The sequence below is a fragment of the Leuresthes tenuis genome, unplaced genomic scaffold (assembly GCF_036924035.1).
Source record: "Leuresthes tenuis unplaced genomic scaffold, fLeuTen1.0.hap1 SCAF_17, whole genome shotgun sequence".
Classification (NCBI taxonomy): Eukaryota; Metazoa; Chordata; class Actinopteri; order Atheriniformes; family Atherinopsidae; genus Leuresthes; species Leuresthes tenuis.
Genome location: NW_027325371.1, coordinates 20340192 through 20365800, shown reverse-complemented (window position 1 = coordinate 20365800; position 25609 = coordinate 20340192). Strand labels below are relative to the sequence as shown.

At 43.2% G+C, this 25609-nt stretch overlaps 1 protein-coding gene across 3 annotated transcripts in view; it reads left to right on the top strand.

Annotated features, from left to right (window-relative positions):
• Nucleotides 1–6055: 6055 nt before the first annotated feature.
• Nucleotides 6056–25609, top strand: part of pkn1b (protein kinase N1b) — a 40405-nt gene continuing 20851 nt past the window's right edge. The window contains exon 1 of one of the 3 annotated variants that reach the window (XM_072368164.1): nucleotides 6056–6630. In XM_072368164.1, the coding sequence (XP_072224265.1) occupies nucleotides 6598–6630 (33 nt within the window). In that variant the 5' untranslated portion in view covers nucleotides 6056–6597. Of the gene's footprint in view, nucleotides 6631–21276; nucleotides 21425–22443; nucleotides 22770–25609 lie in introns of those variants that run through there. The other 2 variants (XM_072368163.1, XM_072368162.1) reach the window with 2 other exon arrangements.

Sequence of the window (25609 nt, the reverse complement as noted above, 5' to 3'; positions counted from 1 at the left end):
TGAGTTCCCATTGGGTAAAAAAATCAGCTGGAACTGTAGTGCTTGAAATACTTCCTCCAGAGTGAAATCTGCTCATATAACACTGACATCCTGTACATAAGCAAGAGGAACCATCCTCTCTCTCTTGCACACGTACATGTTGAAGCTTAAGTACACTGAACACAGCACTGGTTCATGCCTTTTTAAGCTCTAGTGATTCATGGGTCAGCTTTGAGGGGTTTAACAAACTAAAACAAGAGAAAAAGCAGCTGATGTTCAAAGAAAGACTTTGAAAAGGCATTCGGACGCCCTCGAGAACTGCTGCTCCAGACCACTTTTAAAAGGTTACAAGTGAGTTTGGCTGCTTGGAAATAAACTTTAGAGGAATGAGGGGTGGCTAAGCTTCTGCGTAGTACTCCACGTGATTAACTGTGACCTTTGTCAGTTGGATCCCTCGTGTGTTTGTCTCAAATACCTGTTGGTATGTCTCTGTACTGATTCTTGTACCACTGCCCCCATGCATGTTAACCATCGCAATCCCAGAAAGCCGCTGTTTATTGAAAGAAAGGCACCTTTCAGAGAGGAAACCTCTCGCGAGGCGCCTGCGCGCTGACGTGTGTCTTTGTGCTGGTTTGTACATGCAGGTCACGGTGCTCTTGTGTCACTTTGTTTTGGAAACCCTTTTCTTTTTGCATTACACCTCTCCCTTCTCGCCAAATTTTCTCCTCCTCGGCCCTATGTGTACCACCCGTTCTGTTTGATGCATGCATCTCTAATAGATGCTCCAAGTGACCTTCACTGTCTCACAGGAGACGAGAAGAGGGCCGAAGTGGACGAAGACCACAAGCAGCAAACACGTTCACAGGAAGACAACTGGAACCAGAACCACACTGCTGCAGTTCCCATAGCGAATGCCCACTACTTGGCATTGGTTCCCGGCAACAGGAGACCCATTGATCCGACCCTTGCGGAGCACTTTGCCAAGATTGCTCCCCCTCCACCTTTGATCAAGACCAGCACTGATAGTTGGGTTTGTAGAGAACAGCTGAGGAGGCTGGAGCAGCATCAAGAAAAGCTGAGAGAGATGCAGCATCGTCAAGAGCAGGAGAGACAGAAGAGGCAGTGGCTGGAGGAAGAGCGCCTCCGGCTGGAGCAGCAGAAGCAGCTGGAGAAGCAGCGCAGGGAGCTCCTCCAACTGCAGCTGCAGCAGCAGCAGCAGGACCACCGCCACCGCAGGCAGGTTCTGCAGTGGCAGCTGGAGTTGGAGCATCAGTACCGCATGCAGCAGAAACAGATCCAACAGCAGCAGCAGCTGAGGAGGAGCCCGACCGGGGTGATGCTGTCCCCGTCCTCTGGGCTCTGCACCATTTACGAAGCCATGGAAACCAGCGACGAAGAAGACCAGGCAAGCTCGGAACCGAATAGGAACACGCAGGTGGCGGGGAAGGGGATGCAATCCTCCCAAAACATCACGCAGGATTTCCAGAGGCAGGAGCGTCCCGTGCCTCCCCAGGACCTGGAGTGGAATAAAAAAGTGGACATGGTCCAACAGCTCATCAACCAGGCTTTGATTCTGTCTGGGGATGGAGACTGTCCTCCCCTCCTCCTCCTTCCTGTAGGGACTGGGGGCACCCTCAGTCCCTTAGAGAGCAGCATGTGGCCCAGCCTGCCTCCACAGTTCAGCCCTCCTGCCGCTACGGTCACCTCGGTCAGCAGCTACTCTCCAGACAGCCGCAGCAGCTCTCCCTCTGGAGACTGGACTGTGGTGGAGGTGGAGACCCAGCACTGAGGGCAACAGGAAGGAACGCTGATGTTTTTCTAGCTATTTATCCATGCATTCCAAACTGATCTTTATTTCCAGCTGTGCACCCCAAAGCTAATTAGTTCCCAAAATGTTCATCTATCCTTTTCATCATCAGCGAGTAATGCATCATAAGACTGAAATATTCCATATCTACTGTATTTAAGCATATCACATATCATCATAGGTGAAACTATACAGAAATATTTAGGATTAAACTAGTGTTAATCACTCGCTCAACTGATTTTAGGTAAACTCTTAAGTCACTTGTAGACGCCCTTTGTCAGTGAATACAAAGCCTCTCTTTTATAATTGTGTCCTTGCATTGCTGCATGTTTCCTTTTCAGAAGCACGTCGCATCACTCCTCAGCCATCTTAGCTTTAGAAATACTGATGTCATGTGTTGTGTGAGATCATCTCTTTTTGTATGAGAAAACTGAGGCCAAGCATTGGTTACCCCTCACAAATGAGGGATTACGCTATGACAAATTGCACTAATTTCCTTTATTTATTTATTGTGTGGGCTGAAGTATCTCAGCAGGTAAGTGGCCGTACCGTTAATGGAGTCATTTGTTTGGGAGGTTTTATATCGGCACTCCTCATGGTGGAATGTTGTGAGGGATCTTAGTAATCTACCGTGTCTCCCCCACCCCGTGGTTACAGCCCCCAGTCTGTGGTCAGAATACCGTGTTGCTGCGACTTCACTTTATATAGACTTAATAGAGCTGTCATTCGTGGAGGAGGAAGGAGTGAAGAGGAGAAGGACCTCCTTGTTCTGGTGTGAGGAACGGCTTTGTGGGCAGTGGGGGGTTGCTGCAGCGGTCATCTTCCCTCGCACATTCCAGGATTGTCGCCTCATTTCCCCGGTTGGCCTTTATTCAGGGGACTCTTCGAAGGTTACGGATGATGTCACGATGAGAAAAATCAGTAGGATGTCGGGATGAGACGATGGAGCAGTCTGGATGGGTACCCGGCTAAGGCCGTTAGGATGCGAGGGTGGAGGTTCGGGGGGTGGTATTCAAGTACATTTCTTTACATTATTATTATTATCATACGCACTATAATGAATTTCTGCATATATTTTCTCCTGTTGAGTGTTTCAGTGATTTGTGCAATACTGTCCCAAACATATTTGATGTTTGCGCCAGGATGAATCGGGTAGTCCGAACTTGGCAGGATATCTCGTGTTTGTTTTAAATGTCATGAGCGGCGAGGGGTAAAAGCCCCTGTGCGTTTCTCTTTGTGTCTGCAAAAGGTAGGTGATGTCTGTCCGAAGTCCCAGAAGCAAAGAAACACCGCTGCCACCTGCTGGCTGCATCAGTTAAACACCAAATCGCAAAGATCTTTTATGATAAGCCATTAGGTCTGTGTTCTGTACTCGTAATCATAAACTAAACTGTTATGAACTGCTATCATTGGTCAAATGCACTTTTATATGAGGCCTAACAGGAACCTCAAATGATTATTGAATAAATCATGACATTTGAGAGCAGTTTTATGTTTCTATTGCAGCTAGACCATGCATGACTGATCGGATTGTGTTTGTGTAGAAGGTATGTAGCCCCTGCTGTATGCTGCTATATTTGATATTAAGAGTTTTTACTGGTTTATCATGACTCTGTTATGCTGCATGCAAATATAAGAGTAGGCCTATATGTGCACCTATGTTGTTTAAATAAAGTCTATAGTGCCTCGAGCTCCTTTACACTGATATTTTTGTGCACCTTTGCATTGAAATTTTATATAACGCAAATTAGTATGCAGTGGACTGTTTCTAATCTGGATTCTGTGAGGTATTTGTCATGATCCTCTTTGGTATTGCAGTTCATGTGGATGTGGTGTCCGTGCTCATCTTGTTTTTGGTATGAAATTAGAAAAAATAATTATCTAGTATGAAATAAATTTGCTTGAAATCTATTACACATACTTGTCTTTTACTGCTTACGACAAACTTTTAATGCAAACTTCCATGAATGGTAGAATGATTGACCTCTTGTATGAGAGTCATTGGAGGATTGATTTTATTTTTATGAAAAGGAGACATTTGGTTTGCATCCATCAATCTATTTCCTTCCACTTATCTTAGGTTGAGTTGTACAGGCAACAGGTCCAGAAGGGAAACCCAGACATTCTTTTCCCCTGCTCCTTGTGGGAGGTTCTGAGATGTTATGGGGCCAGAAGGAATATATGATACCTTCAGCAAGCTCTGGGTCTACCCCGGAGTCTCCTCTCATGTGGTCATATTGATTCTGCAGCCACCTTATGCATGCTCTCAGGTCAATAACGCTTCCAGTCATCCATCTGTTGATGTAAAATGCTGCGCAGGCTCGCAAGGATTCCTTAAGTTAAATGACTGTAATATTATGCAAAGACCTGTAACTTATATTAACTTTACATTTAACTGAAAAAGGTACAAAGACAGCATTTTAAAATGATGAAACATGCTGAAATAGCTAAATACATATGCCCATTTTGAATTGCCCGGTGACACACTTAAACTAAATTTGAGTGGTGGGAAACAAAAGACAAGTTGTGTATTGTTAAACAACACCTGTTGGAACATCTCTGTACTAATTACGTTAATTGGTAACAGGTCATCCAGGAGAGGATGAAGCTGCCTTCCACACCACACAATGTACACGAACAATGCCCTCTATCCCCTGTTCCCTGCTTAGGAAATGCTGCGAATGAACTTCATCCACCCATCCATTTTCCATACTGGCTTCATTCTATTCAGGGTCATGGGGGGACTTTTGGGCCTGTTTTTGTACTGTGGGAGGAAGTTGGTGAGGGGAACTTATCTTTTTTTTTTTTTTTTAAACACCCTGCAACATCACAGATTCAGACAGAACTCTCTCTGTGCATCAAACAGGTCAGCCAATCACCTGAGATATCAATTACTACTGCTTTAGTAACTTTAGCACCAAAAGCAAACATTAACAGTCCCACAGCTATGCTAAGCTAGGCTAATAAACGTTAGCTTTACTTGCTAATGGGCTTGTGGGTTTGTTTTTGTTTTTTTTTGTTTTTTTATAGGTTATGGGAGTTTTAGTGGCCTTTGTTTACAGTCGGGAGAGAACAAGAAAGCAGCCACAGAGAGGGGGATGACACATAATAAGGAGCCACAGGCCGGGACTCCAACCTAATCTTACTGTAAGGAGGACTTGCAGTTTCTGTACACGGGGGCCACTCTATTTGCGGTTCCGAGCATATCAATAGCTTGAATAGAACTGTTTTTATTTAAGGGGATTATCGAAATACAACTTTGCAAATCCCAGCTGACCTGGTAAAGATTAAATAAGCACAACCTAACATCTGTCCAGTCTGACCAGGCAAACAACAGAACTATGTGACTATGTGTCCTTGATATTTCCACAGATTAAAGTGATTCCTGAAAATGAGTTTGTTTTTCCTCTTGTGGGTGTCCACTGCAGTTATTGTTTCTTTTTCTTCCTGGGGGTTTTCTTTCCTCAGGACAACTGTAACCAACGTCTCCCACTGATCATCCCATGCCGCCAGTCTAAGCTATACAGCCTCTTTTATCTGGTAGTTTTAGACCAGTAATGGATCTGTGTCTGATTCACCATTCTTTTGTGGTGATTTTTGAAAAATATCGCTTCAGATTTGTTTCTCTTCTCTTGCCTGGTGTCAAACTCCATTCTGCCCCACTGCAACAGCATGACTCAGCAGTAAAACAGCCCAGGTGCTGAACAGGCCTACCTGCAATACAGGCCTGTCACCCACTGGCATTGGACACATTACGAGTAAAAAAATGACCACAATGGAGAGTTCGAACAGTTGAGTGTTTGATATCCTACATTAAGCGGGAATGGGAAAACGTTTGCTTAAAAAAAAAAGCCAACGCTGCCCTGTCCCAACTTATATGAAACGTAAAGCACTCCTGGGATCACGTTCAAAGCGAGGCTGCTTTGTGACGGGATCAACAGGTTGAAGCAGGAGGGCGCTGCGCTGCCGCAGTGAGATTTTTATCAGCCGCTTCAGGAAATGTGCAAACACAGCACTGTTGGACCGCTGCGGGTTCAAAATAAAAGTCTCCCAACAAACACAGGCGAGAACCCTGTTACCAAAACACATTATAGCAGTTATTCTTTACGAAACAGTCAGAGGTGTCGAACACTTCGACAGTGAACATGGTAGATACGGACAGCCTATTTGCAGGTGCGGGCCGTGTGAACCGGCTACCAACTATTTATCAAGTGAACCTTTTATTCTGAAGGCCAAACCCGGGAAGTTGCTCTTGTGTTCTGTGGAAGACTCAACACTTGTTCCCCACTCCCCAGCAGCATCACTCGCGGCTGTCAGCCCACCCCAGAGCCGATCAGAGGTGCACCGCCACAGGGAAGATGTCCTCGGTTTCCTCCTAGCGATTCAATCAGGGAGTTCCGGTCAGTCCCGGCGTGGTTTCGGCTCCCCACGCGGTCCTGTCCACCCTGACGATGATGGGAAAGCCCCGCGGCAGCGCTCGCTCTCGCCCTGCAGGACAGCCCGCAGAGTTGACACCCTGCGGTCAGGAGGTGACGGTGTCCTCTCCCCTCCGCTTACCGGCTCCTCTGCTCCGTCTCATCACTTAAGGCGCGCGTGATCCGTTTGCGTTGCGCGTAACTCGCTCCATCAAACCTTCACCGGGACTATCGACGGTTCATTTTTAATTATTATTATTTTTAATTGCAATTATACAGGACATCCAGCGCTGGACTGCTTGTGTTTAACCAACGGGGGGATTTAAGCTGGCATTTCTACAATGATCCGACGGCTTTAATGTGACCCAAACGTCAACAGAAGTCATCTAACAGCTGATGCGCACGATGGCCAATAACAACGAGCTACAAGTGAGTTTCCTAACTTTTTTCCACGCTTGTACCACTACACACGTGCAAACTCGGCGCCTTCTCGTGCGATGCGATGGATTTCACACCGCACATCTGTGGAGTATTTTTAAGTATTTGCTTTTCAAAAGGTACGTTAAAACCGACACTGTGTTGGTTTTTGGCCTAAAACATCTCATAAAATTCCTTTTCGTGAAGCTCTTACCAGTTCAAGAATATTCAAGAGAATAGAAAATATCCCCAAAATCGGGAAATTTAAGAAGCAAGAAGCTGAGTTTACATTATTAATGTGACTGCTCAGTATTACCGTTTCACACACCAGAGAGTCTGACAGATAGAAATAACCACAACTGCTACTGCTTCCACTTCAGTCTGGCTACAAATCACATTCATTTAATCCCACGTTTTCGCAGCCAGACACTGTGTTCGTCCTCGGGTGAGTGGGGGGGTCTCAGGGTGACGGTGTCAAATGGGCACAGTGGACAGAGTGGAAGAGGGAAATGTTAAAACATTTAAAGGGCCGAGTCCTGGGCAGAGCTCTCTGTGGTTGGAAGCCCGCGTCAGAAGGTTACGCTGCTGCACAGAGCATGCGCAGTTTGTTTTTGTAAATACAAAATTCTGTGACCTGGAACGCAGAGCTGAAATAGTTGTGATCGATGTCTGACAGCAAAGCAATTACAGACACACACCACTCACGTTTCCCTCTTATGTGCCTGCACCTGCATGCCGAATCAGTTGTGGGAGACACCACAATTCAACATGGAATTTAGAAGTTTCCCCACAGGAGGAAGGTTCCTTCAGGTTTTTTTCCTTTTCTTGGAAAGCTGCTTTATAGATGTGGGTGTGTGGATCAACACTAACAGTTTATGTGGGCTGAGGTGAGCCACCAAGTCTTGCAGCGCCCCAGCTGTTGTTCATGGAAGCAGAGTAAGTTTTAGTCTTGGCTTAGCTGTAGGGGGTTCAGAGAAATGATGTATGAGACAATTGGCCTTTTATGTTCTTATTCATTTTTAAACTCTGAGTCATAAGGCCTGTCTGGATCTATATCTTTACCTGGCTTTCAGTAAAGACACTCTTTGAAAGTTATGTTGCATTTTGGTCAAAATACTATTATAGGATAATAGCATCAGTAACAGGAGACACAAAATCTATTTTTTTCACAAGTTGACACTAAATGTCTGTGATAGTCTTTGGTCAGAATACCACAGAGACACTGTACGATGCCTCCCTTTTAAACCATGAATGTACAGCTCTTTTCAAAGCAACTGTCTTTAGGATGTGAAGCGAGCAACTCGACTCTACTCCATTTGTTGAGTTCTCTAAAATATTTACGTTGCAGGGACAGTTGGCACTGATTCTTTATGTTAGGCACTGGACTGGAGATAGACGTTGTGGGGTGACGAGCCAGATCCAAGGTTGCCATGCCAGTCCAAAATAATGTAATTGCACCGTCAAATATCAGCTCCGAAAACCCTGGGGCTTCCCTGTTGCTCCAATCCTCTGTGTTTTGTTTCCCAGCTTAGTCAAATTAAGAGCTGTTGCTTATGTGGGAAATGTTTAACCCAAGTTTGCTCTTCAAACGACACAGAGCGGTGCATTCAGTGGCAAATGGGAAATCGTACTTTTACAACATTTTGACTTAGATTAGATAAAGAATGTCAGTAAGAAGTCAGGTTTCCCAGTAATGATATTAAATATTAAGTTAGGTTAATAGCAAATAAAAAAGCAAGATGAAAAGAGGTTCCTCTTCCGATGTACCGTGACTGCAGCATGATTTGAAGACAAAAGATGAGGAAGCTGAATATATCCTCTTTGAGTTGGGGGCATGACGTAGAAATCCACTGCAGACCTGAGCAGCTCACTGAATGAGATGTAAGGAGATATTCTCACACTTACACTGAAAAAAATAACAACTTATAGAGTTTACTTTTAAGAAAGCCTTGTAGCGGTTTGCACAAGAGATTCGGTTTGATTACATTGTTTAGAAAAATATGTGAGCAGTTTCTACCGGCTTGAAATTTCAGATCACAGATAGATGAATCTCTGTTCTGACTTTTCACACCAAAGACAAACAAGAATAATGTTTGAAAAAATGGTCATCTTTGGAGTTGAAGCGTTATTACACTGTGATTGTAATGCTTGGAAGGCAGCCAGTCGTGCTACTGTAGATGCAGCAGCTAAATAAGCATTTATTTATCTGCGTTTCCACCTACATGAGATCAATACAGATTGAGCATGTTGAGCCTTGCACTGCAGTCTGTGACGACAGCTAATGCGTTTATAGTGGAGCCACCGGTGATTGAAAAGTGTGAAGGTTGTCTTCGGTTTTTGACCTCTTTTAAACGTTCTGGCCCAGTTTGTTACGCAGGCTTCCCAGGTTTCTTTATTCAAAGAAAGACCCCCCCACCCCCCAGGGTGTCAGACAACATAATGTTCTTGACAGGTTCCACTTCTTATGCATTCAAACACACCGTTCATCACTGCGCCACAAACAGCACATGATGAGTCATACCCGGCCGTTTGCTGTAGAAATTTGCCCTGCTGTGCTGCAGACACCTTTAAATCTTCCCAGCCACCTGACTGGATCTATATAAAACTCCGTATTGATAGCTGCAATTGAGCAGTTTCTGCCAGGAGTGATGAATTCAGCCTCCTCAACGACTGCAACAATGACAAGGGCTCAGTCATCAGCCCTGCAGGCCGGCAGACAGACAGTGGGGGCGTGGGGATGGCTGATTGAGATCGAGGGGCCACGCTGGTAATGATGATAGGCTGAACCTGTCAGGAGTGCCCCATGACACATCAGTATGATGGCTATTCGCCCACTTGCACTTTCCTCCATTTATCTATCCTCAATACATCATCAAGGCTGAACTGAAGCTTGGTGAAGGTCATGACTGCTGATGTTATCAAGGAAAACAACTGAAATGGCCCATCTCTCACTCCTCTCATGCGCAGAAATGCGACTTTTCTGCCATTGTTGGCGCTCCCGAATTCATCGATTCGCAGCCTGTTTATGTGTTGGCCAACCTCCCCTTCAGATGGCCGCGAGGAATGCAAATCAAGCCATCTGTTGGGGATGTGGGCTCCGCGCTGATTCGATAACCCAACGTACACTTTGAGGGAGCCGTGCACTCTCATGAATTCTTTATTTCTCTTGGTTTCCTGGAGTCATTATCGGTAAGAGGCACGTCAGAGGAGTTGTTGCTTCTTCTCTCTGTGTTCAGGAGCAAAGACTCCAAATTACTTTTTTTATCGATCCTCCAAGAGAATGGAGGCAACCTGGCCAGCTGATGGTCTCACGTGCCTTCTATTTCACACTGGTGTTTTTGCATCACACCCACAACAATATTGCGCGTCTCCAGCTGTCATTGCTATGGATAATAGGATTAGGAGACTGTGGAATTCACTCTGTCTGACCTCCTTGGAGGGGAGCATTAATGCCCTCTGTCACCCACATAGGCTCAAACTCATGTATACCACCCAGCGCCTCCTGCTTGAATCCAGGATTATACTGTGTATGCACAAATCTGTCTGTCTCATAGACACCCCAGGAGACAAGCTTATGACTGCTGCATTACAGCTTCGACGCCGTTATGGGACATCTCGGAGGACGTGCGTCTCGCGCTGAGGAGGAACGCTGATATCGTAGACGCCAACGTGGCAAATAAAATCTCCAAAATGTCAAATGTCCATCTGAGCAGGATCCACAGCCCCCCTGTTTCAGTCGATTGGTTTCATTCAGCACTCCCATTCCCATTCAGCTGACCAGCCCAAACACCAGCTGTTGCACCCAGCAGTCTCTCAGAGGATTACTTATCACTGAAGGCAAGCAAAAAGAAGGAGACTGGTGAACCATAAACCCTCACTGACTGCTGGTCATACCAGTTACTTGTGCTCAGTTATATTGTCGTTTTGTCTCAGAGTTTTACGGGATTGTAACGTTGCACTATGAAGAATGGAGCAGATTCCACCTGGAAATGATAAATCTGTCAGTTTTAGTCAGGAATAAGAAAGTCCAAAAGAAAAGATGAGGCATTTGTTGGCCTGAGGAGTCAGCATCGATCGGTTCCTGAAGCAGTTTTGTAATGTCAAAGGGCTTTGAGGCTCTGTGTTGGTTGGGAAATAGAATGCTCTGTGGCTTCTGGTCTGTTTGTCTCTGGAAGAGAAAAAGGGAAGAACAAAATGAGGATGTAAATTTAATTTAAAACGTTTTTGTTTTTTTATTAAGCAGTAGTAAAAAGGATTATTAATAACCTGTGCTGGAAAATTAGAAGAAGAATAAATTCAACACTGAAGCAATACTGTGATATTATGTAAGTAAAACTGTGTTTTTGCTTTGACCACATGTGGTCTGGCCCCTGTATTTTAGCGTTAGTCGTTAATGTCGGCTACAGCGAGCTGACAGTCACTGACTCCCTCCTATACAGTTTATCCCATGGAAATTGTAGCTGTTTTTAAACGTATTTGGCCAATCAGTGCCTACAAATAAAGGTGAGATACTTGAAGACACCCTCAAGAAAATAAGCTTTATTACTGAATTATTATTCAACAAAAATATTACTTGATATTCTGATGTGGAAGAAATAAGAGGGACAGTTACACAGTTGTCCATCAGTGTCTGACATCAGCTTGCTGACATTTTTGAGCACTCTGTTAAGTACATTTTTCTTTTTCTTTCTTTTATGTACTACACAACTGTATCACTGTGTTTTTTGTCACAGATGCTGCTGTGATTCAGATCATCGTCTTTTTGAGAGGTTCTCATTTGGTTTAGCTTCAGCTAGTGGATGAATGGCCTCACATTCTCTTAAAGCTTTTTTTATTTGATGCAATAAAAAATGTATTTTATTTATTTTTTAAGTCTGTGATTACAAACTTTCCAATCTGTGCAGCAGCAAGGCAACCTCAACCCATGACACTTCCACCACCGTGCTTGACAGCTGTTATCAGGTTTCTGGTTTCTCTTACACTAACAGCTGCAGAGTTACATGCAGATATTGTGACAAAGTTTAGGGGCTCTTTTAAATGGCCATGCACAACTAACTAAGAAATTAAGAAACAGCATTTTCTTTCAAACTTGGCGTTGTATCAGCTGACCGAGGAAATATGACACATTCTTCCTGCTGCTGGAAAAAAAACCAAAACTGTGGAGTAAGCACTTCCTCAGTGCCGAAAGGTCAGTCTGTCCCTTTGTACAAAATCTGTGTTGAAAATGGAGCAACTATTGATTTGAAATTAAAAGAAAAAGTCTAAAGTAACTTATTTAATAGAACCAAAGAGATTTGATAAAAAGGTATTATGCAACTGGGCTGCACGGTGGTGTGGTGGTGTGCACCGTCGCCTCACAGCAAGAGGGTTCCTGCTTTGAATCCCGGCTGGAGATGGTTCTCTGTGGAGTTGGCATGTTGTCCCAGTTCACGCATGCATTCCCTCTGGGTACTCCGGCTTCCTCCCAGCGTCTAAAAACATTCATTAGTTAGGTTATTTGGGGATTCTAAAATGGACCCTTGGAGTAAGTGTGAGTGTGCATGGTTGTTGGTCTCATTTGTCTCTGTGTGGCTCTGTGATGGACTGGCGACCTGTCCAGGGATGTATCCTGCCTCTCAGCCAATGGCAGCTGGGATAGGCTCCAGCCTCCAACCCTGATTTATGTTTGAGTTGAAACTGAAGCATAGAGAAAGAGGAACCTTGGCAGTGTGACCCGTTTGTGGTTACTTGAGGCACAGAGATGAGTTGTTCTGCCACCCTACGGAGGTCATGTGATAGTCTCTGTGTTGGTCTACAGAAATGGTTTTGGGTTAATGGGGAGTGTTGGGCTGAGACTTCATGGGAAACGTGGTGCGTTTGGCGAGGATGTCGCCCTCAACAGTGGACTGTCTGTTCTGTCGGCCCAGAGGCCTTAAAAGTGAGACAGAAAGAAAAACCCCCAGCTATTATTACCTTCTGCAGAGTGAGACGCAGAGGTTGTTGCAAGTTAACCCAACTGCAAGCCGACCCTTCTAACTGTAACTCAAGCTGCAGCTTTTGTTATAGAGTCTCTGAGGCTGGACTGCTGGAACAGTGGGATGATGAGGCACAAACGGCAGCTGGGTGCCATTGTTAGCTCGACTTTTTTCACGCACCGTTCACAATTGACGGGATATGATGAGAGTTGTAACCGAAGGAGTATAAATAGCTGTCAAAGAATAGAATGCAGCATCTACAGAGGGAATTTCCAGATAAGAAAGTTGTGAGGAGACCTAGAGCTGGCAGTTTTTGGCATGTGACTGCGGATCTTTTTTAAAGATCACATTGTCCTGTTCTTCTTCAGCCTCTGGGACCCACACAACTAGATTACAAAGAACTGCTTCGGCACGCCTTGAGTTTTGTGCTGATTATACGTTTAATCCTGGCATTTTTGTCCCACAACCTCTCTTCAGTAATGGGGAAGACTTCTAATTGTTCAAACTGTGAACTAACAAGACTGTTCTCCTCCTCAAAGTGCGTCTGTGTTGTGAGCGCTGCTGTAATCAGCAGCATCGGTAGAGAGGGATAATCATCTACATAACAGAACGGACCTCTTATTCTCCTCAGCCCGTCTGCCATAATCATTTTTAATCTTCCTTGTCCATTACCATCATGCCTTCACTGTCCACCCCTCATGTCCAGCATTAACCACTGTTTGTGACTTGCTTGAATCTTGCGGGAGTTTAAAGTATTTGTAATAAAGTATGTCATTGACTCATCAGAGAGAGCATTACGACACAGATGTAAGGGGGATGATGTCTTGTTCACCACAGATTTAAAAGCATCTGTTTGATATTCTGGTGAAATCTCGGGGGGACATCCTTGCAGGATTTACACAACATCTTAGTTTGGATGTGTCCCAAGGATGGGGCATGTAGTAAGGAATGAAATCCAGTAGTATTCTGTATCTCATTCATCTTTTAGGCCGCCTGATTCCTCTGAGATTTCAGTGCTGTAAGATGCTGAGTAACTCGTTTAAAGGCATATAAATTTCTGGAAGCACCGTGTCGATGCTCAGTTTTATTGCAGTGATGAAAGCAGGTCATGCAGCAGCATGGCTATCTGTCAGGGGCCACCAATAACTTCCACTAACTCCCTGTGAGTTCACATCAATGACAAGAAGTTATTTTATAGTGACTCAGGGTGGCCTTAACACTGCACCATCCACCAGATGACTTCTTTACATCTCATTTTCAGATGATTTTCCCTTCCTTAAGGCATGGCTCTTAATCTCCCAGCACCGTCCTTACCCCTTTGGAAGCATACAGTCCTGGTTAAAACTATTGACATCCCTGAATTGTGAGCAGAGAATTTAAATCTCCTCAGAAATGAATGCCAATGAGCCGGTTGTATATAATCAGAATATTTTATCATGTCCAAAGTTACTGAGCGACACAAACCAAAACGGCTTTTGTATGCTGACTTAGAGAACAGAAACATAGAAAACATCATGGGTACAATTATTCACACCCTCCACTGAGGCCTATACATTTTCTTTTAGCCTTAGATATGCCTCTTGCGCTGTTTGTTGGTAAAGTTCTGCCGCTCCTCTGTTACTGCTATGTTTTAGTTTCAGTTTTCAGTAGTTTTAGCACTCTCAAAAGACTGTTATACACCAAGCCAACAAAAAGCCATCAAGAACATCTGGAGTGACGGTGAACGGCTACTCAGCATAGCCAGAGAATCCATGGTTTTACCCATTAACTGGTTTACAATGCTGCATCTTCCCATCATCTTCCAAAACTAAAAGGCCAAGTGATGCCAACGCCACTCCCACAACAAAATGATCACTATCCATATTACTGAAATACACACAAACTTCTATAGTCAGGAAACAACAGTGGTGTGATAAAAAGCAATAAGCATTTTTTTAAACTAAGCTGTCTTCCGGTTTCCAACTGATTACTGCCCCCTGCTGCACTGGAGAGTTATTACCTCTGGAAAGACGTAGATAGTACGTCCTCGCAAGCTTGTAGTCGAACGTAGCCTTTATGATTTGTTTGAGAGATCAGACACTGGTGGACACCCACTGGGGAGTGCTTCCATCTCCACTGGTCCCTGATGTCAGTTTGGTGTATTAGAACTTTATGAGCTTTCAATAGGATTTCAAAACTGTTGTAAAACAACAGTTTCTGTCTTCTCCTCCTCAACAGTTTTTATCATCGTTGTCCTCTCAAAAGTACCAAACTCTCGTCTTCAACTTGGCTTTCTGTCACTGGGTAGCACAGCTTTCTCTAAACACGCTTTGGTAATCTTGTGATTACAACCTGCTTGGTTGTGCATATTTTCACATTTTAAACATATGATATTTTTGTTGTGGTTCACTGACTTTGGAGATTCTATGAACATATTTTGATTGTACATATTTCTTTATTTGCATTTACCTCTGATTTTTCTTCTAAATTCTGTGGATGCAGCTCAGGAGAGTGAGTGGTTAAAGACGCTCTGGGTTGGGAACCACAAAGAGCCTCACGACTTCTGCTCTCTTCGTAAGATCCTCATTCAAGTTGACTTTTGCAGGTCAATAACTTTAGTTTCTACTTTTTATATATGCAGATGGTGCTCACTGAAGCATTCAGAGAAAAGTAGGTTATGTGTGTTATATTCAACACCTACTACGATCTCTTTTTTAAAACACACTTTAGCCTGAGTAGAAAATCTCCATCTCTTGCTTTAGACGAAAAACCTCTGGAAGTTATGTTTGGATTGTCTCACAGTCCTTCAACTATCTGTTTTTGATATTTATTTTCTTAAGCTCCTGTTCCGTGCATGTCGGGCAGATTAAGGAGGTGGACTGCTGAGCTCTTCTCGTCTGGGTTTTATTCCTCAGGCTCCTGAACACAGCGCCTGTTTGTTGCAGGAGCCCTCACAATGGACAAAGCCGGGAACACAAACACATAACCGCTTTACTGAGGCCTCTTGAGAAGATAGACTCCATCACAAAGATGCCATTCATGCTGATCTGCTCCTCCCCAGCTGTGGAGCCGACTCTGCTCCAACACACACTCACGCAGACACAGACAGATGTGAGCACAAGCCCTCATAAGACTCTCGTTCCTGCCAAAGTTTAAGCACAGTTTCTGTCCTGTTTGCTCAGACTCGTGCATGTGATGCCTCCGTGTTGAGCTCACATGCATAAGGCAGCACTGCATTTTGTAAAACAGCGAAAGGAGATTTGGTAATAGAATTTATCTGGAATATGAGGGATTTTAGGGATTAACAGGGCAGCAGACACACGGTCCAAGGTTCATTTAGTAAGCTGTTAACTCATTCAGAGGGGCACATTTTGTTGTGAGACCTTGAAATTGCTTGGAGTTTTAATGGATCTCATAAAGAAGGACCTGCAAGGATTCACCGTTTCTCTTGGATAAAGTTTGCAGACATGCAAAAGACTCATTAAGAGTAAAATATCCTGACTGCAGCCCTTCACTGCCCATTATGCTATAAGGCTGAACACGTTTTGCTGTTGTTTTCAGTATTTATGCTAATTTAGACTACTTCCTGCAGCCATGTAAGTGGTATGAATTGTCTCACCTGAGGCTAATCATAAATGTCAAACTTTAACTGCTGCATTAAAGTGACATACTGAGCACATTCTACTTCATGTAGCGCTGTTCTCCTGGGCTACATAAGTCAGCTCAGTGTCCTGAAGTCAACACAATGCATCTGAATGCTGCTCCAGTCTGATCTACTGTGTTGACATAATAGGGAGCAACATTTCCCCCTATTAGCACTCTCAACATCGAGCTGATATTGTCTTGAAATGCTGTTTTATTCATTATTAGCCTGGTAAAGTACTTTAGGCTTGTGACTTTGAGTGTGTGCGTGTGTGTGTTTGCAGGACAGACACAAGTCTTAACGTGGTTGTGGGCTGAAGCTCATCCTCTGCCATTTAATGTGTTTACGATGTTCTATTGTGAAATAAAATATTGCTTTATGACATTAGCGAATCATTGCATTCTGTTTTTAATTTAGATTCTGAGCAGTGTTCCAACTTTTTTAGATTATGGTTGTGCGCTTGTGATATTTTCATGTCCATCGCTGTTTTCAGCTGCTGGGCAGAAATGTGTGTGTACAGAGAGATTAAGTGGAATTCACTCCCCCACCTCCCCCCACAACCTCAGCCTCCAAACAAATCCCCCAGCCCCTCCTAACCCAAATCCGTGAATGGGACTGTGTGAAGGCACCAAGATGTGAGGAGAATATGAAGTTGCATTTATTTTCTCTCAAAGCATTTCTTGTTCTCTCTTCCACGAGCCGTGTTTAAGTTTAGAACAAACACCATGAAAGGGGTGAATGGCCCTGTTAAAGGAAAAAAAGAAAAGAAATCTGACCTCTGAACTGTACTGTCTGGTTTCCTTTCCACCTTTCTGTCTGTGCATCCACTCATACTAAAGCTTATGTAATGAATAAATAAACAAGTTTTCATCATCTGTGACTTCCACGAAATACAAATCCCGCTTCCAAAAACACCTCCTCATGCCAAACCTGGCTTAGCGTAAATTTATCAAATGATTAATATTCATAATGTGATTAAAATAATCGGGATGACAGTCTGTTCTCCAAGCCCCATCATTATTATAGCTGCATGGGAATTCTAGGTGTTGGTGCGAATCAGACATAAAATAACACTGAGGCCTCTTCCTGTGCCTCCACTCTGACAAAATGAACTGAAACTCAAACTATTTTAGATGTAGCAGAGTAAAGGTTAGACCATTAAAACTTAATTGCAGGTTAGGTTTTTCTATCACACACTGCAGCGGTGGTCAGCTTGGAAATGAGGTCAACAACAACAAAAAAAAGAGAAAATCTTAAGGTCTGCAGAGAGGAAAGCCAGACAGGGAGTTTGTTTATCTCTAAAACACGCTTTTATCTAAAAAGAGACCTACAATTAGCAGACAAGTCCTGTGCTACACACAGCGGGCTGCCCGATGCCACCCATGAACTGCAGTCCAACAGCCTGTTTGTGTGCTTTGTGATCACTGGACAGCTTCTTTTTTCTTTCCATCATCAGTATTTCCTTGGTTCGCAGGACCAAAGGTGATGTTTGCAGATGTTCAGTGAACATAAGCTTAAAACTTCATATTTAGAAGAATGAGAATAAGAGAAAATCAGCAAGTAATCACACACTGAGAAGTCAGAGTAAGGGAGAAAGCTATTTGCTATTCTTTTGCATGAGAAATAACCAGTTTTTAGACTAGTGAGAGATATTCAAAGCAATCAGCTTCTGTTCTGTTCTCTGTCAAGACGATCCCACACTGCTTCATTAATGTTGAGGTCTGGGCTCTGGGGAGGATTCATCCCTCCATAAGACCTGCTGCCACTGATTTTCAGTCCACTTCTTGTGTCATTTGGCATAGCTCAGCCTTTCTCCCTGTTTCCCTTCCTTAAGAATGGCTTCCTGACAGCCACCCTTCCATGGAGACCATTTCTGATGAGGCTTCAGTGAACAGTAGATGAATCAGCTGAAGGTCCAGATGCATCTCTCAGGTCCTGTGTCAGAGCTGCGCTTGATGTTTTCCTGTTTCCTAAGATTGTTTTTTTGGCCTGTCACTTCTTCTTTTGTCCTCTACTTTTGCTTCCTCACATTTCTTTAAGGACACAGTGCACATCATGCTGAGATATGCCAAGTTTTCAGTTAATAGCTTTTTGCTGCAAACAGACTATTTTAAGTCTGTCGAACTGTGTTGTCTTTGGTGCAACTACAGAAATGGGACCAAATGATGCGCCTTTGTTTAAAGATTACTTTTAAAATGGGTGCTTTGATAAGTTGTCTGTTAAGTGTAGACACAACACTGGTTCATTCTTGAAGCAAAGGGTACTTTTTTATGTTTTAAATGATACATAGGTCTGTTTGGCTTAACAAACAAAAAAACACAATCTACTTACAATCAGATACAAGAACTGCACTGAAGAAGAGTCAGAAAGCAGCCGGTGTCCAAAGAAAAAACCTTCCGAAGGCCTTTAGAACTATTGTTAAAGACCACTTTAAAAAAGTCTGGCTGCTTGGAAGCAAAATATAAAGAAATAACAAGTGGCCCAAGGCTCTTGCATGGTACTGTACTTGAGCACCTGGGTTCTACTTTACTATCCTTCATGCTCTAACTTATTGATAGAGGCAAAAATAATCAGTCCAGTGTTATATGAGGACACTAAACTGTCAATTACAGCGATGTATTCTGTGGGCAAACATCTCAGTCAAAGTCAAGTGTTCATATTTTTGTGGGATACTGGATCAATAGAATAACCTGAGCCAATAAATGATCTGCACTCTTTCTGCAGCACAGCTCTCCACCCGTAGAGCAACAGTTTTGCTTCATGGGTGCTTTGGTGTGAGGTTTCCTCTCCTGTCTGATATGCCACAGTCATCTCAGTTAAAATCTTGAAGATCTGGAAAGCTTGATTTTCTATTAAAAGAAAAGAACAAGTCCCTGTCAAACCCTTAAAGATGAGAAAGAGGCCCTTGATGTAACTTTTTGATTTGGAAAAAAACTTTATTTGATTATATTATGTGGAAATGGATTTGTGCTTGATGCATATATGTGTTTCTATGCACATCCACATTCATCCCTCTGAGAGCTGTGTTTTTCCCCGCAGAAATTTCCCTCTAGTGCATTGAAATATTTGAACTTCTGCAGTGGATTTTGGAGAGTGTGCCAGGAAGTTCGATAAACAAAGTAGCGAACAGGCTAACAAGTTACTAGCTTTACGGTCAAACTGACCTCTACGTGTTCAACACACTCAAGTTTAAACTTCACAGTCGTATTAAGCCATCATTGAATGGGAAGCTGCGTAACAAAATAGAGAGAATGTACTAAAATGATCCCTTTCTTTGGACTTACCTCTCCCCTTATATGATAAGTGCAGGACATTAGCCTCTATTAGTGAAACGAAATGTATCCACCCAAAAAATGTATTTCCCTACATTGAACACTCGGGGGCATAATGAGTATACTGTTGACCGAACACTTTACGAGGGTAAAGCAGGATGTTGATATGTAGAATATTTGCATTTGATTGAGTCAAAGGTTCAAGGTTTTGATATACTCACTGGAGAATGTCTATTCTGTATATTTAAATTCAGTTCAGTTTATATAGTGCCAAATCACAACAAATTTCATTTGAAGGCACGTCAATGATCAGTCCAATTCAAGCCAGTTAGAGTCCAATCAGTGTAATCACAATCCAATCCAATCCAATTGATTAAATTCAAAATTAGTCCAATTCATACATACAGAACTAGTTTAAAAACAATTTCCTAGCTATGGAAATCAACAGATTGCACCAAAACCTTTCAGTCCAATCTCCTGTCCTGAGCATACATGAGGCGACTGTGGAGAGAAACAACTCCCTTTTAACAGGAAGAAACCTCTGGCAGAACCTGACTAAGGAAGGGTGGCCATCCGCCTCGACCAGCTGGGGTTTGAGAGGACAGAAAAGAAGGATCAACAAACACCATAACAAAAAAGAGAAACAAGTTAATGACAACAATAATGCCAAATGTACATGATGTCATATGAGGAAATAAAAGGGGGAAAAACAGAGCAAATTGAGGAAAGGTGTGACAGATGAGGCCCCCCAGCAGTCTAAGCCTATAGCAGCTTAACTATGGGATGTTTCAGGGTCACCTGAGCCATCCCTAACTATAAGCTTTATCAAAATGGAAAGTTTTAAGCCTAATCTTAAACTTAGAGAGTGTGTCTGCTTCCCTGACATATACTGGCAGCTGGTTCCACAGAGAGGGGCCTGATAACTGAAGGCTCTGCCTCCCATTTTACTTTTAGAAACTCTGGGAACAACAAGTAAACCTGCAGTTTGGGAGCAAAGTGCTCTGTTAGGAAAACATTTTACAATGAGATCTTTAAGATATGATGGAGCTCGGTCATTAAGAGCTTTATATGTGAGGAGAAGAATTATAAATTCTATTCTGCATTTAACAGGTAGCCAGTGAAGAGGAGCTAAAACTGGAGAAACATGATCTCTCAAGTTAGTTCTCATCAGAACTCTGGCTGCAGCATTTTAGATCAGCTGGAGGCTTTTCAGAAAATATGTGGGACAGCCCAATAATAAGGAATTACAGTAGTCCAATCTTGAAGTAACAAATGCATGGAGCAGTTTTTCAGCATCAATCTGAGACAAGATGTTCCTGATTTTGGCAATATTACGAAGGTGAAAGAAGGCAGTCCTAGAAACCAGTTTTATAAATTCTGGTCAAAAATAACTCCAAGGTTCCTCGCTGTAGTACTAGAAGCCAAGGAAATGCCATTTAGAGTAATTATATAGCTAGATAGTTTTCCCCCAAAATGCTCATGTCCAAAGGTAGCAACTTCAGTTTTGTCTGAATTTAGAAGCAGAAAGTTCTGAGTCATCTAGGTCTTTATGTCTTTAAGACCAACCTATTGGTTCCATAGATAAGTACAGCTGAGTATCATCAGCATAGCAATGGAAATGTATGCCATGCTGTCCATGTTTTATTTGAACTGTGTAAGACTGTAACTTTAAGAGTTGTGTGCGTAAAGTTATGTGATCTTAGTTCCTGATACTGTGGTCAGCACAGTTTTAGCTGTTGCTATATTTCCCAGGTAGTGTGAGTGAGGCAGTTTGTGAGTGCTGGCATCGCAGCAGTTCTTGGACAGTTCTGAAGGTTTTAGCGTGATCACTGTGGAGGTAACAATGACAGCTCAGCCGTCACTGTGACGGCGACAGGCAGTATGGATGCATGGGGGCTGCAATCTCTGCAGCCACTTGTCCACTTCACGCAGCAAGCAACGAGAGTCACAGCTGCTCGGTAAGAAAATGTGTTACTACCTTTAGATAGATACAGACACAGCTATAAAAAAGATACAGAGCACAGAGTATTTGTGTGCTTAATCTAACACATTCTCAGCAAGAACCTGTGCATGAATTGGCTCAACTTCATGTTGTTTCACTTCCTATTCCCCTATGGCAGAGTAAAGAAGAACTAGATGTGCTTTTTGCCTTTTTATTTTACGTTTTACACGTCTGCCCTCTCTGTGTGAGAGTGTAACATTTTGTGGAAAGCACTGGGAGTCAGAGAGGGCCATCTGCAGCGCAGTGAGGGCTCGGAGGGCCAGTGACTCTGCGCTGCTGACTGTCCAAAGGCAGATGAGCTCATGACCTGCTTGCCTCTCACTGACAGGAAGAGAACAGAAGTCAGAGAGGAATGAGGCCGCCTATAGCTGTTTAAAACCACAGAGGGTTGGTGATCAGTCAGTGCTGTCGATATGTGATCTCTGCTTTGGAAGTCACTTCTCTGCTTGTTAGTTTGTGTGCAAGCTTCCAGTTGTCTTTCGGTCCATTTCTGCATGCAGTTTGCCTCCATGTGGCGTAGTCCTACCTGACATCAAGAACAGAACTCAACATGCAGGTGTTTCATGTTTGTTTGTGCACGTTAGGTTGAGAAGTCAAGAGTCGGTGTATTATTTTTTTCTAGATTTTCGTTATGTTGGCTTGGTGGTCTGATTTGCCCTGTGGCCCCATCTCTCAGGCTGATATATCCTCATGACTCATCTTTTTTTTCTAACAGTGTGTTCTCATAAGTGCTGCTAACTTGGTGGAAATAATGAGTTGTAATTCCACACACACACACACACACACCAACATCGACAAGGACAGGGTCTGATAGTCCGTTTAACATGACCGTATTCTGTCACAACAGCCTGTCTCTCAGCTTTGGAGACCCAACAGCAGGAAGCAGAGTGACTGTGATCTCTCTCACTTACAAAACCAACCGAACGCGTGTATGTGTGTGTGTTTGTGTCTGCACAGAGTGCATGACGCCTCAGTCTCTATCTGGCAAAGAGCAGAACAGGAAGTAGCGAGGTGGGGCGCAGTCTACGCTGTTCTCTCTTCCTCTCCTCCGCCTCGTTCACTCGCTCCAGATTTAGACTGTCTTTTGATTCCTGGCGGGAAGGACATCCTGGATTTTGAGGATACAGGAATAGCGCTCTGGTTCTGATTGGCACTGCTCCTCAGCGCTGAGTGTGTGTGTTTGGGAGTGTGAGCAGTGAGGAGGCCCAGCGATGGCCAGTGAGGACGTATTGGAGGTCCTACCAGGGGATCAGCCTGTTGACTCCCCGGTACCCACTGAGCAGAGTGACGCAGAGTCTTGGGTAGGCAACTGTACCCAGCGCCGGCCTCAACGGTGCCGCTTTCCCTGTGCTTTCTGTCAATCCATTACTGTGGCCATCTTTTCTATCAGCTTCCTTGTTCACTTCCTGTAAAAACATCTGCTCTCTGACAGCAAATCACTTGTGAGTTTTCATTCCTGTCTGCTGTGGTGATTTCACTTCGCTGTGTGAGCTGTCTTACACCTCACTCCAGAGGTTCTTTGTTGGAAAACACCAGGGATTTGGTTGCATTGTGTTAAACGTCAGAGCAAAAACTCTCCCTTCCTGTCGCTGGCGTTGTGTCGCTGGCTCTGCTTTCCCTGCTGCCGCTAATGGCTGCTGCCTCATCGAGAGCGATGTGTGCCAATGATCTCTAACAACGCTATTAACAAAATAATCCCATTTTGCAGGGGTGTTCATCTTCGTAACCTTAGTCCACCCCCAGCATAAGAAACCTGTTCAGTAACATGGCTGCCAGGTTGGGCTGTGACGCAACATTGCATTAAAGAAGCAGTTAAAAGCCTGCAAACGCTCAGCCTTCAACATGTGGTTTGGCTGGCAGCTTGGCCTGTGCCTGACTTATGTAGTGCATTGTGCTGCAGATGGATTATGGCTTTAATGAGAACAGAGCCGTGGCCCCAGCCTACGTGAAGCGGGATGGACACAGAGACCTAAGAAGTTGTAATCAGATCTGTTAAGCCTGCACGATGTAGTGAAAGGCCCAGAGCAGCCCATTATACTCTAGCAGAGGGGAGGGGACAGTACTCAGAGTCCGAGTGTGTGTGAGTGTGTCTTTGTTTTTATATCTTCATAAGGTCTGAAAATGAGGAGCTCAAAATACTTGTGGGGTCCAATGTGTTTTATGGGGACCAAATGATGGGCCCCATATATTTAATGGCATTTTAAGGGTTGAAAGTTGGTTCTATGGTTCAGGTTAGAATTTGTATTATTGGGTTAGTTGGTCAGTTATAAGAGTTTGGGTTAGGCATTCAGCTGTTGTGGTTAGGTTTTAGGGTATACCTTATAGCAACATTTGGTGAAGCACCACAAGGAGAGAAAAACAAGTTTGTGTGTGTGTGAGAGAGAGCGAGCAAGAAAGAGAAATAGAGAGCAGGAGAGAGAAAGAAAGAAAGACATGATAAGATACGGCGCCACAACAGTGAATGTACAAATGACATCTGACAATTTTCAAGAACTTTCAGTGGTTTGATGAAAAGCATCTACAGATAGCAAGGCATGGACACAGTATCACAACCAACTGTTTAATGCTTCATTCAACATAAAGTTTTTTAAAGTTTTATAGCTTTATCTAAGCATTACTGATACATCTGGACTATTTTATTTTTAGACCTTCAGTGTGACGATGTTGACTGTTAACTTAGTTGTCCCTTGTGTGGTGCCTAGAATAGTTTAATCATTTTTATTATACATGAATTATTCGGTATCTAAACAATGGATTTGTTGTCACATGTTTACATACAAAAATATAAAGACGAATACAGCAACTGTGTGAAACTCCAGTTTCAGGGGCAGAGCCAAGGGATGGCCAGGGTTGGCCATGACTGCTACCCACACAAGTCTGGCCATCCGAGATAACTCGTGGCTCAGTCCCTCAAAAGGCAGCTTGTGTACCCACAGAACTGGAGTTGCATCTAGCTACACTTATTTTATCAATCAATCAATTAATCAATCAGCCAATCAGATTTTGTTTGCACAACATCTTTTTTATACAAACTGAATTAGCACAAATTGTTTAAAAGCAAAGAATAATAGAAACAGTAGAAATAAGCAATAAAAGCAATACTTCCCAACCGCCACAACCCCACCCTATTCTCCCTGTTTTGTGTGTTTTTTGGTCCTGATTACTAATCTCAAAACAACTGAAGCAGATAAATTAATTGCTAAATTGTTCATTTCGGGGGGGAAAGAGCGTACTAATAGACCATTAACAGAAATCCAATTAAATTAAAAATATATTTATTTTACAGCACACATTAGAGATAAAAGAAACAGATAAACCAGAGAGTAAAACAATAAAATCGAAAGGATAAGAATAAACAGAGTTCAGTTAGAAAATAGACAAAAAGTGCAATAAAAATACCTGAATGTGCCAAGAAGTAAAAAGATAAATATTTAACACATTTTTTACGAGAATTATTTGTAAGTATTTCATGTTCTTTTAACGTAGAATTTTCATCTCAATCAACAATTCACAAAGCTTAACATTGAGAACCGGTCATCATCTCAATGACCGATCAGGAGTCACAGTTTACTTCTATATGCCATCCATGCCTTCATATGTGAATAGGAGGGACCAAAAAAATTTATCATATACCCCACACCTATTCCCCAATTCATTTCCCCTAAGAGCCGAACTAGATCTAGCATACCAAGAGAAGCTTTAACGCTTACACACCCACCAACAGTGAAAAATAAACATCCTGGAACGCACACACCTTGAGATGTCTGAATGAAACCAAAGGACTTATTGACCAGCATTTTATATTTGCCACATGTTTGTCATTCAGAAAAGAGAGGATCGACAACAGCACTAGTTTAAGTGGTGTACTGTTAACTTTCTGCAAAGGCCTGACATACTTCTGCGTATCATACAGTACAATGATGTTGATTCATCGTTAAAGTTATATCCAATAGTGCCCACCATAGACGGAGTCCCATCAGTGACAACAGACACAGTTCTGCTCATATCCAAGCCACTCTTTTCTTCAGTTTTGCAACTCCATGTTAATCATGCACTTTTTAATCAACTCAGCATTCCGCGAAAGGACTCTTAGCTTTGGCAAGGTGCCAAGAAACGTGCAGCGCTGTAAGCTCCCGCTCCT